Consider the following 19,964-nt stretch of genomic DNA (forward strand, 5'->3'; position numbering starts at 1 on the left):
AATTTCCAATTCTTTGACTAAGACATTTTCTTCAAGTAAAAATAGAATTAACTGCCCATTATCACTGTTAATTGTGAAACCTTGATGTATAAAATGCTGTACATCACTGGATCTCAAAATTATTCTTTGCAAGTTCTTAGAGATTTTAAAAGATGGTACATAAATGGAAGTCTTCCTTTGATAGCACATTCCATCTGTTATTTTTTTAAATCTTAATTTTGTGTTGAAGAAAATATAACTGTCAGCCATATTAAATTAAAGTCTATGAGCTTAGGTAGACATCCCAGGTACTTATTATTTCAAGAATTCCAATGTAACCAACATTATTATGTAATGTTTTCTTCTAGATACAGTTCTGAGATTTCTTGTGCCTAGATGGCATTCACTCAGTCTGATTTGCATTATATAGTCTCTATTCTTTGATTAAATCCTTAATTAATATGATTGAAACTTAAAATGCATAACACACACAACACCTCATTAAAAATGTAACAAGGATGCACAAAAAGAAACAAGGTTTCTGTCTCCACTATATTTATTGGAAACAATTACACATTACACTGCTGCATGTTGCTCTTTAAGAAATAATTTAAAAAGATATATTGCCTTCTTTCATCTCTGAAGCTTTTCAGGAGCCTTTTCACCATCCCATGGGCAGGATTGGACAGCCTGGACATTGAAACACACCAAGATGCTGTTTGTTGTCAGTCCACATTCACTCACATAAAGGAGACAGCTTTTGTTCCAGATTCATAGATTCAAACCAATCCAAGGCCTCATCGCTGGTTTCCCTTTTCAACCTTTGGTAGGACTATTTTCAAACTAGGTCACACACAGAAAAAGCCGATTTGAAAGATGGGAACTTCAGATTGTCTGATTTACAATATAAATGCACAGAAATACAGGGATTTGTTTTTTCTTATTACAAATGAATAATTCAGTTACAACTTTTTAAATACAAGTCAAATTCAGGGGGAAAAATCCATCAGTACTGTACAGATCAGAATTAAAACAGTAAGTTCAAAAGAACAATGTATACCATTTAATACTATTCCTAAAATCTACTTGCCAACCAAACAAATATACTTTTCAAATTACAAATTCAGCATTGGAGAGGAATACTTTATGAAGTTGAAAATGAAGGCTGTGGAAGTATAAGAATCCCTTACAAATCAGCCCATTCAACCAATCAGCACTTCTCAGCCAAGTGCGTGATACAATCTTACCAATGGGGAAAAGAAAACTTCTTTGGATGGTTACACAAATAACTACTTTTCAAGTATCAAGCACATGCAAATTTAAACCAGTGAATTGATATGACTTTCCTGGCAATGCAAAAAAAAGGCACAAAATAGGCTTTGAACAATTACTTAATTTAAAAAAATCCATTGTCCTAATTATATTTCTGTCAGCAGGAACTTCTCTGCCGGAATAGAAAATAAATGGGCAATTGAATTCTGTAATGGAATTGGGAATAGATTCAAGTCATACATGAGGTGAAATCTAGCAATGAAAATGTAGAAAAGCAGTTTTTTTTAAATTCTATAATTCGGGACAGAATGTAGATTAAAGTAGGATTGAAATTTAAGGGATAGCTATGTCACCTAAATGACTTCAATCAGCTAAAGTTACAGTCCCATACAGAAATCACTAAAGACTGCGTAGTAGCCATCAGAAAACTGATTGCTTATAGTTTTGACTTTCAAATGCCAACAATACTTTTAGCATATGAAGACGCATTAGGGAATAATTCCCACTGCCCTGAGATTCACAACACATAATAAGTTGTAATCCATTTACCAACTGATCTCTAACTTTGCATTAAAGTATACATCACAGCTTGATTTTACATCCAAGAACTGCAACATTTTACTGCAGATTGTTAGTTAATATTGTTATATAACAATGCCCCACAAAAAAACACAAGAAAAGTCTCCAAACCCTAAACAACAATTCTAAAACCGCTACTTCTTGTTGAAGGTATTCAGCGGTATCCTTTTCTGAAATGTTGTCAGAGCCGGATGTTGGGAGTTAGCTTTAACACCTGAGAGTTAGGAGACTCTAGTAGTGATGGCTGTTTTCCCTCTTGGGTGAAACCAAATCTCTGTACCCAAAAGGGACAGATGGATGTTGTTGATGAGTGCAGGCCCCTTTACTTCTAACCATTCTGCACTGCTGTGAATGTATTGCTTTCACAGTTTACTTATCTGTGAACATTTGTCTTTATTCACAACTTATCTCTAACATTGTACACTGCAACACATTTATAAAGTCACCCTTAGGGTAATAAATTTCCTGTTTCTGCCCAACAGAATATAAACGTGTTCAGACAGGGGAAAGTTTTAAAATCACTGATTTGGACTCATAGAAGATACTCATTTTGTATACCAAAAGTCAAAATAGAGAACATACAGTTGATTTGCTTATGTAGTTGGCTTATGAGTTTTACCCAGTGGACTGTGAGTTGGGGCAAAAAGACATAGGTCAGAGAATGAAAAAGGCATAGGTCAGTGATGGCCACTGTGAATACCCAGATGTCTTCATACTTACAGCAAAAGAAACATTTTAAAAGTAATTGGCTTCACTTGATCTTACGAAAAATTAAAACCACAGGGATTCTAAGGCCAAGAAACAACTACAATCTTTACTTTGTAAAGTAAAGCTATACAATTTTACTGGAGTTATGGTTCCAGAGAGAAGAGATTATAATGTGTAAAAGCTATGTCACATTGATCTACAACAAAAAACATATTTTGGTAGAATTGCCATTTCTTGTTACAAAACAAAGTCACATTCTTATGAACTAAATATAAAGTTCAAGTCATCTTGAATGAGGTGGCAAGATTTTGATATTTATAGAACTTCTCACACCTTAAATAAAAATTTTAAAATATTTGGTAGTGCAATAAAAACACTCAAATTGAAAGCTTATGTATATTTAAACAATGCTCAGAAGTAAATAAAACTTTAGAAATGCAAAATTGTACAAATTCAAACATGGTTGTATACTCCATAGTCAATAAATTGTCAACAAACCTAAATTTAGGATGAAATTATTTTAAACCACCAGTTTTGATGTGTGACATTGTTATTTTCATAAGGCTGCAATGTATACATTATATAATCTACTGGCTGTGTTTTATACACTGGGACTTGACAGATATTCCTAAAGCAACAGTAAATAAGGGCACAACTATCCAGAAAACCATAGTATTAATATCATGTCTTTATGTAGGAGAAAGGTGGCTTGTCTACACAAACTTCCTACTGAAAGAGAACAGAGAGTTTGTTTCTAAATAACCACATGAGAAAGAGTTAGACAAGGCTTAGTTTTAGTCTTGGGATTCGGAAGAACATTGTGTGTACTTGTTGAGACAAGAGCATAAAGTTTCAAGGTAAACAAACTAAAATAGCCCAAACAGCATAATGTTCTAAATCAGGACTAGATGAGAGTTCCCATTAAAGAACACATTTAAAATGTAGTAAGAATGCTGAGATAATAGTTCTCGAGTAGTTGATTTTCTTTGTTCCAGAACATGATCACTTTGTCCAGTGGAAAAAGAATAAATATATGTGCTTTGTGTGTATGACCTTGCCAACCCTGAGAACTGGTATTATAAAGGTTATAATGTCAACAGCATTGATATTTTAAACTCAAGCTGTTCTGCGAGATAAGAAATGGGTGGGGAGGGGAATAAAGAAGCTAAATGTGTATAGTGTTTTTAATCCACTCTCACTAAGTATCCACTTGCAATAAGAGCTCTTGAGCTCACTGCTCAAATCAGAATGGGATATAAAATGATGCGGATGAATAACAAAATATAGATTCCAAATTAGTTTTGCATCAGAATATAATTAAAACTCACATTTATTTAATTTGAAGATCCCAATAATTCCTAAAATTTAATTGCACCATGAACATTTAGGAAGAATATTTGAATGTCCATTGTTATCTCTAAGATTTTGAAGCTATTCATTCCTCAGATTTCAGACTGAGTGTTTCAAATATATGTTGGATTCAGTCAAAGTGAAAAGAAACTGGTGCAGTAATGATGTTTTGCCTTTAATGCCTTTTCATGTGCTTTTTATGTACGACAAAGAAAATACATTTTCCTCTGTGACTAATGTTACCAGACAGGAATATGTACCTTAAAGTTTTCTCTAACGTGCTGGTGACATCAAGTGACAGAACATTAATATTGCACGAATCATTTTTAACATTGCCAGATTGACTCTTTAAACCTATTTGATACTTTGTGGTGTCCAGTTTCTAAGCCAATATAATACATATTTAACATTCTAGCTGGACATCATTGAAAATATATATTTTAATGAAACTTAAATATAAAAATAGACATTGCAAACAGTTTTAACTTCAGTTACAACAGTTTGCTCTTTACACATAACAGTAATGTGACTTACTGTGTTTAGATTTTGAATTTTGGTCAAATTCAATCAATGGTTGCCCAGTCCAATTGAGGACATCCTTACCACAATGTTTTAACTTTGACTGAAAGACATTGACAATAGAGATATTTTCATATTTTCTTTCATCCACTAACTAGGAAAGAAACTGCAACATATCCCCAATGGTACTTAAAATTGTTATCAAGTATAATAGTAACATACTACAGTTTGGGGGCAAAGAAAGCAGAACTGAAATGACAATCTTCATATCAATTTTGCATTGTATTTTACTGTATGATACAAGTAGCTGCACTCTGTCAGCAGAAATTACTATTTTTTAAAAAAAGGCAAAACTTGAAAAACTGAAGGTAACAGAGTTTGTGTTCTTGTTAAAATTATGACTCTGAAGAGAATAGACATTTTCTATTCTCAGACCAATAAAACAGTCAGCAATTTATTCCCAACTCTGTTCAACTCAAGCAATTCTAAATTGATCTTACTTTAACTACATAACCATTTCAGTCAAAACTTGTTTAAAAACATGGCCATGACAGAATGACGACACTTTATCTTTGTGCCTAAGGACAATGAATAGTAGGTTTTTTTTTGTGAGTGTCACTGGCAAGGCTAATAGCTGTGCCCAGCCCAAATACCCTCAAGAAGGTTGCTTTCACGTGGTGTAGGTACACCCACAGTGCTGATGGGGAAGCATTTCCAGGATTTTGACCCAAAAGTGGAGAGCTGATGGAAACCAACATTCCAACTGGACACCACAAACGATCAAAGCAGTTTTCTTACCTTAGTTCTTGACAGCTTTGATATAGTTAAAAAACATTATTTTCTTCACAGGTTTGCTGCTTGTTGCTTTAGTCACAGAAAGCAATATGTTACAGTTCATGTTATAAAAAGCTATCAATACTTTCTCGAAAAAGTATTACCAGAAAACTCATGTTAAATTGTCAGCGCAGTAAGTTAATACTGAATAATATAAGCACTTTGATACAGTACATAACCCTCTGTTTTACTGTTATTCTTCAAACAGTTGGGTAATATGTATTCCATTGCCTTATGATGGCTGAGCTCAGAACAGTCTTTCATCAAAACAAACTGATGGAATGAAGTCTCTTTCATGTCAAACATAAGGTTACGCAGCACATAGGATCTTTTGTATAGTGTATGTGCTATACACAGTGACTTCTCTAATTGGACACATTATGTTCTCAGAATTTTGTTGATAGAATTAGGGAAGAACAAAATTGTGCCAATTAATAGAGACATAAAATATCAATTAATTAAAATACTGCAGTGCAACTGGGCATGAAGCATGCAAATAATGAACACTATCAGACACAAGACTGGCAGCAAAGTAGTCGACAGATTTTGTTATCATCTTTGCAATAACAAGAAAGTCAAAACCTCTGACAATGGAAACATTTGGTTTCTTCCACTAAACTGAAGAAAATTGATATGACGAGAATTGCAGATAAAGTGAACATAAATCCATGTGTTCCCGTCATTATTTTTCTGTATATACCTTACCATAAATGCCCCTAACATTTGTTCTCTGATTCATATTGACATCCCTACAGTATCTTATTAATGCTGTTCCAGTCTACTCTGCCTGTGTAGCATGGGAAGAGACCCACCACACTTTCGTTCCATGGCTAGTTTCCATTCAGTTCAAGGATTGGCTTTAATTTTTCTGAAGCATTGACTTCATATACCAAATGATTTAGTAAACTACTCAGAAAATTAAGACTGATATATCATAGGGACTCTTGGATAGGTTCACCAAGGTGTAAAATGTATCATCACAATCAAGACTCCATACTCAAAGGTAGATGTTCCAAGCCCTTGCATTTGATTTAGAAAACTGCTTGTAGCCTATTTAATCATTGTCATCCTTGCAGATCAGTATTCTGTAAATATTATGGAAATTATACTGTCTTGATTTTTGCACAACAGAAGCACCAATTTAATGATACTGTGACCCAGAAGCTAAAAGGTCTTACAATATTAACAATAATAGTAATGGTCTTAAAAAATGTGGCATATCAAGCAATTTTCAGTTCCATTTAGCACCGGCCCCCAATATTAAATACTCTATTACTCTATTTTATGAAAAAGGTACAAATCAAAATGGCATCCATTAACAAGTTAAATGCAGGAACACATTAACAAATAAAAATGCAAACACACACCTCTAGCAGGACTGCAAACAGTTAAGAGTGATTGACAGTCAGTTCACAATTGTCAGCATCACCACTGTACGATTACAGTGGCACATTCTGGCCATAGTAAGACTGTAGCCTAAGAATGCTAATTACGCCAAAATCCATTTTTTTTCTTTTTAAACAATCATAACATCTTCAAATAATAAATTATTGTCCTAAGAAAGGTCATCCAATAAATTAAATAAAAATCAAACATATAAGTGCACCATATATTGAAACATTGGTTTGGTCTTTAAAAATAAACACATCACCTCATGCTACCAAAATTGCTGAAACACACATCAAAAATCAATTGCTGTGACTGATCACGGATGCTAAATGACTGATGTTGATCAGATGTAGATTAATTCCATTAGTCCACTTTTCTGTCGCCTTTTCTCACACTCCCACTTATGTTTCAGGGGCAAAACGAAGCAACTGTAAGCTATCCTGCTTCACAGAAGTTGGTTAGTTTTCATACTCCAAAGCAGTAGACAGTGAAAGGGGAAAATAAACAGCAAAAGTCTTCCAAACAGGTAATTCTCTGTGCTTCATGTGTCCTGTTTCTCAACATTATCTCCTTTGCTCCCACCATCCAGAGGAATCGGGCTCAGCAATGAAGCAACAGAGTCAAAAACTCAGGGCGTTCCCAGTTGTGCATTAGTACCAGAGGTATCCTGATTCATTCTCCAGTGGGTGACATCCTGTGGCATGACTAGGAATGGGGAGGAGGCTTAGAAAGACATCTGAGAGGAACACATTTTGATCTGGAATGTGAGTGCTCTTCCTGGAGAGCTATATTAGGACTGCAAATTTAAAAAGAAGTAGTAAGAAATATACGTATCAAGAAAGAAAAGTGGCACTGTAGAAAAAAATCCAGGCATAATAAATACTGAGCTTCTTAATCAACAGTAAATTATTTTTATGTTTCAATATTTCTTTCTCCCTTCTTCTCAACAAGACATCTTCATATTTTTAACCCAATCCATCTGACAGGAGACTGACAGGATTGGTTCTCTGGTTTACATTATGCCATTAAGTGAAACAAAAATCAAGCAGAGTATAAGATGGGCACTTCACCTGATCCTATCAGTTTCCACCAGGTGGGTAAGGTCAAAATGAACTTCCTTCCAGTAATCCATTCTCGGTTCCAGTTTCAAGGATCATGATTGGCCATCCTTCAGTATTGTAAGGCAATGATCCTTCTTTACAAATGAAGGTATTGAACGCTGGCATACAACATAAGGTGCATCATGACCAAGACAAACACTGTCTTCTTCCACAATTCAATTCCTAGCAAGCGTCCCAGGACAGCAAACAGGTGCAGAAATTCCAGACTAATGCTGCCTTGATAGTCCTGAAGAACTCAAACTAATCATAGTGGCCATGTTGGCACAGGTTGGCTAACTTACTACAGACTCCAGTTTGAATCTCTGGCCTCCCTAGTTCACATCGCTCAGTTCATCACTGTGTTAACAACTGAGCCATGTAGAAATCACTTTATTGCAATTTATTTCTTAATGTACATGCACTAACAATTTCACTGTTGTTAATCTTTCAAACTGAATATCCCAACACGTCAATATGTTCTCATTGACAACTGCTATTGCAAACAATAAATTAAATATGGGTCATGATTAAAATTACATAGTAGTTTCAAAGCAGTGAGAGATCAGTTATTTGGTTATGAGATTTAGATAATAGTTATAAATCACCTGCGTTTACTATGAATATTTAAGTCATTAACTAGGTTACTGCCAAGTAATTATCCATGGATAGCTTCAAAAAAGTACATTAAACAGGATTTGTTTTTGGCATGTAATTGAGTACTTGCTGATACTATAATTCCAGCAAATTTCAATGTGCCCTTCCCTATATCCTTCCATCCCGAGTACTTACAATTTCTAATAAAATGTACAAAGATTTGGTACATTATAGAATGACACCTTTGCTGCATGCAGAAAAAAACCAAACATGTTAATTTGTGATTTTTATATGTAAATTAAATGGTTAGGAATTAAAGTTTATAATTCAGTTAAAATAAGTCAAAACATAAATGACCAGTTGTTAAAATGAAGAGTGAAAATTGTAAGTTAATGCATGCAGTTTCAGTCTGAGATATGGAGGTTGCATGTTTGGGAATTTACAATGACATTGGGACAGAATGTGCTGTCAAAATAATAACAAAGATAATGTTCCATTTCAGAAAGCTATGTGGTGAAGGATAGAATGGGTTTCTAATCTTTACGGACTTTACATAAACTATTATTTACAGATATATACAGAACAAGAATGCACCTTCAAATTCAACAACCAATTTTATGCCATTCTATACCAACAACAACACAAGTAAATCCCCAGTTCATGCTCAGAATCTGGAGAATTCTGGACAATTGCTGAAAATGTGTTGCTGGAAAAGCACAGCAAGTCAGGCAGCATCCAAGGAACAGGAGAATTGACGTTTCGGGGATAAGCCCTTCTTCAGGACAATTCTGGACAATTACAATCTACACTTTTTCGAGTGTTTGCGATTGTTTTAAGTTCATCCTTCCTTTTGCCACTTTATTTTTTATTATCCATGCAAAGATAAATGCAAAATACCTGTTAAAAATCTCTGCCATCTCCTCCTTTTATTAATTTGCCAGTCCCATTCTCTAAAGGACCATTGCTTAGTGGAGCTATTCATTTCCTTTCCATATACTTATCGATCCTTTTACTGGCTACTTTACACTTTTTGTTAATTCTTCCTTCATGCTCCAATTTCTCACCTTTTTTAAAATCATTCTTTGCTAGTTTATGAATGTTCCCAAATCATCTGTATGCCTTTTCTTGCAAAGTGATACTTTCCTTAGCTTCTGTTAACCACCAGAGTCAAAAAATGTGGCATTTTTTGACTCTGATCTCCACCATCTGCAGTTCTCACTTTCTCCTTCTGTTAACCTATCTATCTGGTAAAGTCATTTTCGTGTAATGGACCATATCTTTTTCGAAAGTTTTCTTATTGTTACTCTCACATCTTACTTTTTCATTTATTAACTACTGCACAGCTATCATTATAGGACCTATAAACTACTCTCACCAGTTACACACTTCCTTTGCTATTTCTTATCTCCATTTAGAATGATTCTACATCTTGATCTTCTGATCCAACATAATTTCTCACTACTGTACTGATTTCATCCTTTATCAAAACAGGTCAACTCATCTTGTTCCTTTCCTCCTATCCTTCTGAAATGTCAAATGCCTTTGACTGTTTAGTTTCCAGCCTTTATTCAGTTTGCAACCAAAGTCTCTGTAATGGCCATTAAATTAAACTTAATTGTTTCCATTTCAGTTTCAATTCATCGTTTTGTTATTCCCCAGTAGAATCTCTTTCTACTTATGTCATTGTTACCCATGTGGACAATGACAGCTGGATCCTTCCCCTCCAAGTTGCTCTAAACCCCAAAGGAAACCTCTAGCTTTGGCACTGGGCAATCTCAATACTCATACTCTTGGCTGTAGAAACAGTATTTATTCCTGTAGCTATAATGTCCCCTATTAGAACTACATTTCCTTTAGCTCCACCACCTGAATGCCTCCAAACCACGTGGGCTGGTTAGTTTGCTTATCCTCTCTGTAGTTCCTGCTTTCAACCGCAAGAGCTACAAGAATTTCAAACCTATTGAACAATTGCAAAGACTAAGATTCCTCCATTGCAAACTTCTGGTCCCCATACGAGCCTCACTCACAGTCACATTCCCCTGCTTCTGACTGAAGTATCTAATTAAGTGTGATGCCTCCTGGAATAACTTTTTACCAGATAGAATTATAGAATCATGGGGATATCCAGCACAGAAACAGACCCTTGGTCCAACTCGTCGATGCCGACCAGATATCCTAAGTTAATGTAGTCCCATTTGCCAGCACTTGGCTCATATCCCTCTAAACCCTTCCTGTTCATACCCATCCAAATGCCTTTTAAATGTTGTAATTGTACCAGCCTCCACCACTTCCTCTGGCAGCTTATTCCATATACACACCACCTTGTGTGTGAAAACGTTGCCCCTTAGGTCCCTTTTAAATCTTTCCCCTCTCACCCTAAACCTATGCCCTCTAATTCTGGACTCCTGGGAAAAGACCTTGTTTATTTACCCTATCCATGCCCCTCATGATTTTATAAACCTCTATAAGGTCACCCCTCAGCCTCCAATGCTCAAGGGAAATCAGCCCCAGCCTATTAAGTCTCTCACAATAGCTGAAATTCTCCAATTCTGGCACCATCCTTGTAAATCATTTTTGAACGCTTTCAAGTTTCACAGCATCCTTCCTACAGCAGGGAGACTAGAGTTGCACACAGTATTCCAATAGTGGCCTAACCAATGATCTGTACAGCTGCAACTTGACCTCCCAACTCCTGTACTCTATACTCTGACCATTAAAGGAAAGCATACCAAACAGCTTCTTCACTATCTATCTACCTGAGACTGCACTTTGAAGGAACTATGAACCTGTACTCCAAGGTCCCTTTGTTTAGCAACACTCAGCTGAACCTTACCACAAAGTACATATGTCCTTCTCTGATTTGTCTTTCTAAAGTCAGCACCTGACATTTACCTAAATTAAACTCCATCTGCCACTTGTCAGCCCATTGGCCCATCTGATCAAGGATCCCATTGCACTCTGACGTAATCTTTTTTGCTGTCCACTAGACCACCAATTTTGGTTTTATCTGCAAACTTACTAATTGTACCTCCTATGTTCACATCCACATCATTTATATAATTTTTACCATCCCTGAAGCATCCCTATCTGAAGCTCAAACCCCAACTCATCAATTCAGAGCTGAAATTCCTTATGATGCTAACATTTCTTGCAGATGTAGTGATTGCAGATGTAGTTGCTGTGCATCACATAGATGTCCACCAACTCTAATATATTACTGTTAATTTGCATCACAGCTCTACAACTTTTCTGACTGTATTATTTTGCAAACTATCTGGAGTTCCATCAAGACATTTAACTAATTAAGCAATAAGTTTAATATAATACTCGTATCTCCCCTGTACCAATTTAAACTAATGTTTCCAATTATAGAGATTGAAAAAAAGTTAAACTTCATTAATCACTAATCTACTGTTCATCTGATTAACACTTCTGGCTTCAGCTCTTGTATCCCATTGCTGGTCTTTGTCTCCCTCTCTTGGATCACTACTTTTCTTATAAAAATTCAGAACAACAGCTCCTCTCTCATATCACCAAATTACCTCACTTACCAAATTCCAAAGCTCGTATTTTGTCTCAAATTATTACCTTCATATTTGTTTACTGTTGTTGAAACCATTGTTTTCATTTTCCTCCCCATTTTCTGCAGTTGAAACTTTGACATAGAAATTTCAGTTTGCAGATAATGACAGCTTGAAAGGTTAAGCCAGGACATGAATGATAGCAGACTGAAGGATTGCCTTTTTCTCCTTCCTTGGAGGGAAGCAAATGTTCTGCTGCTTTACCATTTGCCACAGTTATCGATCTCAGTGTCATTTTTCAAAGAACGTTTTGGGGATCTTGGGCATAGCGTTCAACCTCAATTTCTGTAATGTTCCAAATAGACCTGCGTGGGACTTGCATTCAGATCAATTAATAACAAGAACTGAGCCTATAGAACCCATGCCCCGGTGAGTGCAACATCTGAGTTGGAGGACTGAAGATGACATTTTTAAGTCATTAAAATATGATTGAATGTGATTAAAATAGAAAAATGAGGGGTTAGTTCTCTTATTTGGGCTCTATAAACAGAAACAACATTGATCTGTGAAACTTGAAGGGAGATACAGTAATAGGGTTTGTACACACAAAGATTTCTAATGGCCATTTCAATTTATGAATTAAAATTAGATTACTTACAGTGTGGAAACAGGCCCTTCAGCCCAACAAGTCCACACTGACCCACCGAAGCGCAACCCACCCAGAACCCATTCCCCTACATTTACCCCTTCACCTAACACTACAGACAATTTATCCTGGCCAATTCACCTAACTTGCACATTTTTGGACTGTGGGAGGAAACCGGAGCACCCGGAGGAAACCCACGCAGACACGGGGAAAATGTGCAAACTCCACACAGTCAGCTGCCTGAGGGGGGAATTGAACCCAGGTCTCTGGCGCTATGAGGCAGCAGTGCTAACCACTGTGCCACCGTGCCGCCCAGAACCTACAATTAACACCTTTTTCTCAAAAATACCAGAAAACCAACAATTACATATTAATTCACTCAGTGTATCCCATCTCTAAAACATGACCCAGTTTGTATCATTCACTTAACTCTTGATGAATTATATTCAAGATTACATCCTTCCACACAACAGAATAAAGCAATTTTCCAGAATAGTTATTACTCTATAGTATTCATCACAAGATCAGGACATACTCAATTTTTGGGGGGTGAAAACATTGCTATTTTTATTTCCTGTATATTAGTCCATTTATTCCTTACTTTAAAAAAAAACTTACATCTGTGTGTGCTTCCTGTCTTCAAGTGATTACATTTGTTTACTACTCCTTTCATTATTAGTTGATCTGATGTAGCCCTGCAGGTGGTATACCAATTTAAATGACTAGCTTAAATTTTCAGATTTGGCACCTGCACCAAGATAACCTTATGTGGCATCCCTATATATTTGAAAATTACAGAATGTTTGTGAGAAATTTCTTCCAAGATTTGCTAATCTCTGTTATTTGGTGATGTTGAACCCCATGTAATGCCATATCATGCTAATAATCGTCACTGCTCATTACAGTCATGTCCAAGGAAGCTACCAGCTCTGCTAAACAACAGCATTTCCAAAAACGCAGGATCTATCTCTCTTCAGACTAAATCCTGGGCTAGACATAGTGTTGCTAAACCCAGGATCTGACCCATATTGTCAAGAATCTAGTTCTGTACAAGCCTAGAATTCCAGAACATCCAAATTCCAGGACATCCAAATCCAGAAGAGTCAAGGCTTATAGGAGGTGATCAGAGAACCAAAATGACCAATCTACTCCACCTACACCCCACTAATCTACCTGCTGCAATTGTCTCGATGACAGTGTAAGAAGGGTCTTCTACCTCACAGACCTTGCAAACATCAAGCTATATCTTCACACTTTGAATTTTCTTTGTGGCATGTGGCACTAGTATGATATAAATGGGATAGATAAAGCATAGACCTAGCATCTCTAACCTGGCCATAAGCAGCTGAACCGTAGTGCACACCCAAACCAGAATGAAAAAAATCCATCAGGGACAAGGGTTCCCCAGTGCATTGACCAATGAGAGCAATTTGCCAAACAATCAGAACTCTTCTTTTTCCAGAATAACTTGTTCCTTAATTAAAAATTTGGCTTTCTTGCATCTGTCCTGATGAGTGCCACACAAGAAGGTTTACAGCATGTCTCTTTTTTTTTCAGACATGCTGAAGTTCTGTGCTACAGGAGAATATTTGCATCGCTGATAAAGAAGTCTAACAAAGGCCAAATTCAGAATACCGACAACATAATTCAACTTACAATTAAGCTAAAAACCTAAATTATCCATTGATTTTTTTCCAAGAGTGCATGAAACAATAAACTGTATTCATTTACGTATAGTCATACACAGGGACCTGTCCTCCAGCAGGAAGGTGCTTAAACAATTCTTTCTGACTTAAACAAATGCTTGGCAGGCAATAGTTCCCTGGTGCATTCTCCATGACAATGTCTTCACCAATCAGAATGAACTTGCTAACCAATCAGCATCCTTTTCTTATGCAGTAAAAATTGTTGCTCGCTTTGAATTTTGGCATTCTTGCATTTGTCCTGATGAGCATAAAATGAAAAGCTTCAGCAAGTTGTCTCTTTTCTCAGCAGTATGCAAGTTCTCTAATACCGATCATCAATTTACACGTAGGCTCTGAGGATGTATAGCAATGGGTGTGACTTTTGATTCTTTCACTCTCATTTAGGGAAACAGTAGGATAGAGCTTTATCCATCACATTTCCTGTAGCTATGCAGTACAAATCCCTGAAACCCCAATCACAGTGTTACACAGCCTGAGAGCTACTTCCTCAGCCATGCTATACCACATATCGCTTAATCTCCCCATGCTGAAACAACTTCAAGTCTATCAAAAAATGCTAAACCTCAGCCCAGCAGCAGCATTTGCCTCAGTGATTACACCCCCAGACATCTCCAATGCTACTTCAATATATGACTTCCCCAACTATTAAACCAAATGCCTACCTCCAAACTAATACATCTTTCCATCACCTTGATGCGTATTTTGGACTTTGAAAGGTAAAAAATAAAACTCAAAAAAGGCAGCAGATTTTCAAATAAGATTACTGCCTTTGATTGCTAAAACCTCTCTAAAGATTTCATGAGAACATGAAAGAAAATGCAATCTGACCCATTCAATCACTGTAACTCAATGATGACATATTATAAATTAAATAGAATAAACACTCCTGTTACATATGACTTGCCAAGAACAATCTGCTCATATACTAAAATAAAAATACACATGCTAGATGTTCTTGACTTTATGAAAGAAAAATAAAGCCCATTATTCCTCCTCAATTTACTAAAGAAACATTTTAACTGCCTATCAGTAACCATAACAAAGGATGGGGCAATGGTCTCTAGGTTAATGATACAAAGGTTGTCAATAATAGGAATGGCATGGAATAGATACTTTATTCTCAACATAATCTTACCAACATGTTTAGTAAGTCAGAAGGTGGTGATTCTCAGCTGTTCAATACGGCATTGCATGACACATTTCAATGTTTGCGTAAACAGTAACATTGACGATGAAACCAGATATTCATAGTCACAATATTAACCCTGATACAACATTTCTTCACACTATATCTTTGATGAAAGACATAAACAGACAGGTATATGCAAAGAACCTGCTTGATAGACATGGTCCAAAAGTACTGAGAATGCACAAAACAAATATATTATTTCAGCTACTATGATAAAAATATTACGTCAGGACTGTGAGGATCTGAAGCTACACTATGATTCTAAGTAACAAACCACTTTCAGGAGTGAATCCCAACATGCAGTGAGGGGAGGAGAAAACAGATTGTCACAATGCAGCAAAAATAAGATGGGATACTGACGATGTGCATTTCATGGATAATGCATGCTTTGGACTGGTTCAGAGGCAACTAATGTTTACCTTTCAGTCTCTGAGTCACATCCTCTCTCTAGTTGTGAGTAGTGTGGCGATATGGAGGCAGCAGACTGCTGACAATCTATAAAAAACTGACAAATTAGACAAATATACAGAGAGATGACACAGTAAAAAAGGTTAGTAAATTATAAGATACAAATGAGAAATTTAGTGAGGAGTTTCCCAAATTTCCTTCAACTGCACAGTTTAGTCCATTCAAATATGCCATATTTCTAACCCATTGCCTGGCAGAAATACTGTGAAACCAGGATTGTTTATGCTAACATTCTGGTCAGATCTTAGATCAACTCAGAGAGCCAATTAAAATGAAAAACAAAATTGTCAACCATCAACTTATATTGTTATGGTATTAGAGTTATTGTGAAATCTGACATGTAGCACAGGATTATGTTTCTAAGCACCACTGAACGATGGTGATTGCAGATGCAATGTGAAACTTTCTTTTCTTAACATTGGTTTGAAAAAGGTTTATGACCAGCCTGAAAACGAAAGCTATTGCTGTCCCACCAGATTGAAGCCTGGTCGAACACAGAATCAACGATTATAAAATTGCTCTGTATAAACTGAGATAATCCCATCACCATTTGACCCATTATGTTCTCAGTGAAGAAATGTGCAAAGATATTTTACAAGAACCTGCAACAAAGACATTGAAGCTTTGAAACTGTAAACTTCTCCACTCAAGTTCCATCTTCAGGCCCAGCAGTTAAGCAGTAGGTGTTGGCTGATCCCTTTTGAAAATCCAACGCTGTCAGTGCTTTGTTTGTTGTGAGTGATGAATGATTGGGACTCTGATATTTCAACTGCAATAAAAAGCATGGCCATTTTAAAATAAATTCTGTGTTCCTAATTAGCTGTGTGCAGTTTGTCAACCAGTTCTGAGCGCTGGTAATACTTGCCAACTTTTGTTCCAATGGAGAATTAGTACCCCTTAGACGACAAATTAGACAGCAAAGTGTTGACCAATATATTATCACTCACACCTAGATTCACAAATGAAGAAATATAATCAATGAGACTAAGTACTAAAATGCTGTCCATAACCACAATGATAGTGTATGTCATTTTTCAGGAAAGGAGAAAAGAACATTTTATTGATGTATGTTAGAAATTTTAATAGGAGTGGTACAGAATGATAGTCATTATGATATGAATCATTACTGACACAATGATATGAGACAGTATGAGGGGTAAGGTAGTTTTACCAATGTTTTTCCACACTTCTAAATATTTTGGGATTTTGATTATCCATTGTAGAGAAGACTGCTCTTCTTCATGGCCATTGTAGATAATTAAGATCACTTACATTATACATTGAAATAAAGAAATGTACAACACAACTAACATGTACCCAATTACGCTTAGACAGAAGATGATTAAAGTCAGGAGACTGGTGCTACAGGGCTAGGCAATAAGATAACATCTCATGCAAGGTTTTAACCTATTAAGCTTCATGGAATAGTCTGAAATCAGATAACTGGAGAGTACATAATGCAGAATATACATAAAATGATCACAAATCACCTTTAAAAAGTTGGGACCTTTTGAGAAAGAATTCCATAATATAAATATCCAACAGTGCACCTGAGATGTGTGACTAAGACAATCTCAGATTCTTTGAAATCACACTGTAACCATCACAATTACAAAGTAATTCATTATTGCAGTAAAGTGAAACTGCCTTTAATGTGAACAGCAGTCAGGTTCCCTTTGTATTATTTTCCCATTTTGCATCTTGAATTGGTGGTAAAAGAGGGGAATCTGAGAAAATCCTGGCACGTATAACACAGTTACATTTGATTTTGTCTTCCTATGATGAGGTCATTCCCTTTCTTTTTAATTTGTTCATGGGATGTGGGCATTAATTGCTCATCCCTAGTTCCCTTTGAGAAGTTGCAGGTGAGCAGCCTTTGTGGATTGCTACAGGATCATAAGGAGTAGGCACACCCACTGTGCTATTGAGGAGGAGGGACCGGGATGTTGACACAGCAACTGTAAAGGAATCATGATAGTTCCTAGTCAGGATGCTTTTGACTTAGAGAGGAACTTGCAGGAAGTGGTGTTTCCCTAGATGTGCTACCTTTGCCCTTCTAGGTGGTAGAGGTCTGCCCAAGAAGCCTTATTGGATTGCTGCAGTACATTTTGTAGATGGTACACACTGGTACCTGTGCTTCAGTTCAGTTTCTGGTTAATGGTAACCCCACAATGTCCATTATGGAGAATTCAATGATAGTAATACCATTGAATATCAAGGGGAGATGACTAGATTCTTTCTTGTCAGAGATGGTCATTTGTGTGGCCTAAATGTTACTTGCCCCTTGTCAGGCCAAGCTTGGACTTGGACTTGTACAGGACTTGCTGCATTTGAACCCGGACTGCTTCAGTATCTGAGGAGTTGCCAATGGTGCTCAACATTACATAATCATCAACAAACATCTCCACTTCTGACCTTATGAAAGAGGGAAGGTAATTGATGGACTAGCTGAAAATGTTTGGTCTGAGGCCACAATCCTGAGGAGCTCTTGCTCTGGTACTGGGGTGATTAACCTCCAAGAGAAAGTGAGGGCGGCAGATGCTGGAGATCAGAGTCAAAGAGCGTTGTGCTGGGAAAGCACAGCCAGTCAGGCAGCCCTTCCTGATGAAGAGCTTATGCCCGAAACGTCAATTCTCCTGCTCCTTGGATGCTGCCTGACCAGCACAACACTCTTCGACTATGATTGACCTCTAACAACCAAACCATCTTCCTTTGTAATGAGTACAACTCCAACTAGTATAGAGTTTTCCCCTTAGTTCCTATTGACTTCAGTTTTGTTTGGGTTTCTTGTGCATACTCTGTCAAATGTTGCCTTGATGACAAAAGCAGTCACTCTTACTTCTTCTGTGAAGTTCAGCTCTTTTGTCCATATTTGGACTAAGGCATTACGAAAGTAATGACGTTCGAAGCTGAATAATCTAGGCAGAATCTAAATTAAGCACTATTTAGCAGGTTATTGTTGCTCAAGTAGCACTTGTCAGCACTGTTAATGACCCCCTCCATTACTTTGTTGATAATTGATAAGACAATGTTTAGTCAGATTGGAATTGTCCTGCCTCTTGTAGGCAACTTTCCAGACGTGAATGCCAATATTCCATCTATACTGAAGCAGCTCAGCTGGGGTGTGTTTAATTCTGGAGCACGTTTTCAGTATTATTTCAGAATCTTATCAGGGTCCATAGCCTCTGTGGGATCCAGAGTCTTCATGTCATTACGTAGAGTGGATCAAATTGGCAAATGGCTGTGATCTGTGATGCTGGAAATGTCAGGAGGAGGCAGGGAAGGATCATCAACTTGGCACTTCTGGCTGAAGATTGTTAAAAATATTTCAGCCTTGTCTTTTGCACTGACGTACAAGGCTCCTTCAGCACTGAGGGTGGGAACATTTGTGGAGTTTTTAGTTGGTTACCAAATTGTACACTATCATTCATAACTCAATGTGGCAAATCTGCAGAGCTTAGATCCAATCCGTCAGCTCTACCTATCACGTGCTGCTTTCACCATTTGGCATACAAAAAGTCATATGTTGTAGTTTCATCTTTTTTTTTAGTATGCCTGGTGCTGCTCCTGGCCTGCCCTTCTGCTCTCTTCATTGAACCAGGGTGATTCCCCAATCTGATGGTAATGGGGGCTATGCTGGGCCATGAATTTACAGATTGTGATTGAATATAATTTAGCTGCTCCTGATGACCAACAGTGCCTTATAGATGCCCAGTTCTGAGTTGCTAAATCCATTCTAAATCCATCCCATTTAGTATGGTGTACTGTCACACAACACAAGGGAGGATTTCCTCAATGTGAAGATAATTCCAAGCCTACATTTAAAATGCTCCAGATACAAAGTGAAAGAGTTCACAGTATAGGCTCTGCATCCACCAGTAATCTATTAAAGTGTGGAACATTTGCTCATAATAGCCTTGCTAAGCACCAGCATGCATTCCAATAATAGATGATTGGAAAGCTGGTTCTATATTAGACTTTCAGGAAGGTTGACACATCACCATAATTCGTCTGGGAGGGTGTGGAATATGAGATAGTTTTCAAGTCTGGACAGCAGCAGATCATTAAAGCATTACATGTGTAGCCAATATTAGAATGATGGCAAGGCAG

At 36.9% G+C, this 19,964-nt stretch overlaps 1 protein-coding gene across 4 annotated transcripts in view; it reads right to left on the reverse strand.

The window, feature by feature from the left end:
* Window positions 1-517: 517 nt before the first annotated feature.
* The window catches only part of LOC122559565 (BICD cargo adaptor 1a), a 281,554-nt gene continuing 262,107 nt past the window's right edge, over window positions 518-19,964 (reverse strand). The window contains exons 8-9 of one of the 4 annotated variants that reach the window (XM_087997372.1): window positions 15,806-15,891; window positions 518-822 (exon numbers count right to left, since the gene is read on the reverse strand). In XM_087997372.1, the coding sequence (XP_087853498.1) occupies window positions 777-822; window positions 15,806-15,891 (132 nt within the window). In that variant the 3' untranslated portion in view covers window positions 518-776. Of the gene's footprint in view, window positions 7,427-15,805; window positions 15,892-19,964 lie in introns of all 4 variants that reach the window. The other 3 variants (XM_043709235.2, XM_087997373.1, XM_043709238.2) reach the window with 3 other exon arrangements.

The sequence above is a fragment of the Chiloscyllium plagiosum genome, unplaced genomic scaffold (genome assembly GCF_037043375.1).
Source record: "Chiloscyllium plagiosum isolate Xiang-an unplaced genomic scaffold, Cpla_swu_hap1 HiC_scaffold_19, whole genome shotgun sequence".
In the NCBI taxonomy this organism is placed as follows: Eukaryota; Metazoa; Chordata; class Chondrichthyes; order Orectolobiformes; family Hemiscylliidae; genus Chiloscyllium; species Chiloscyllium plagiosum.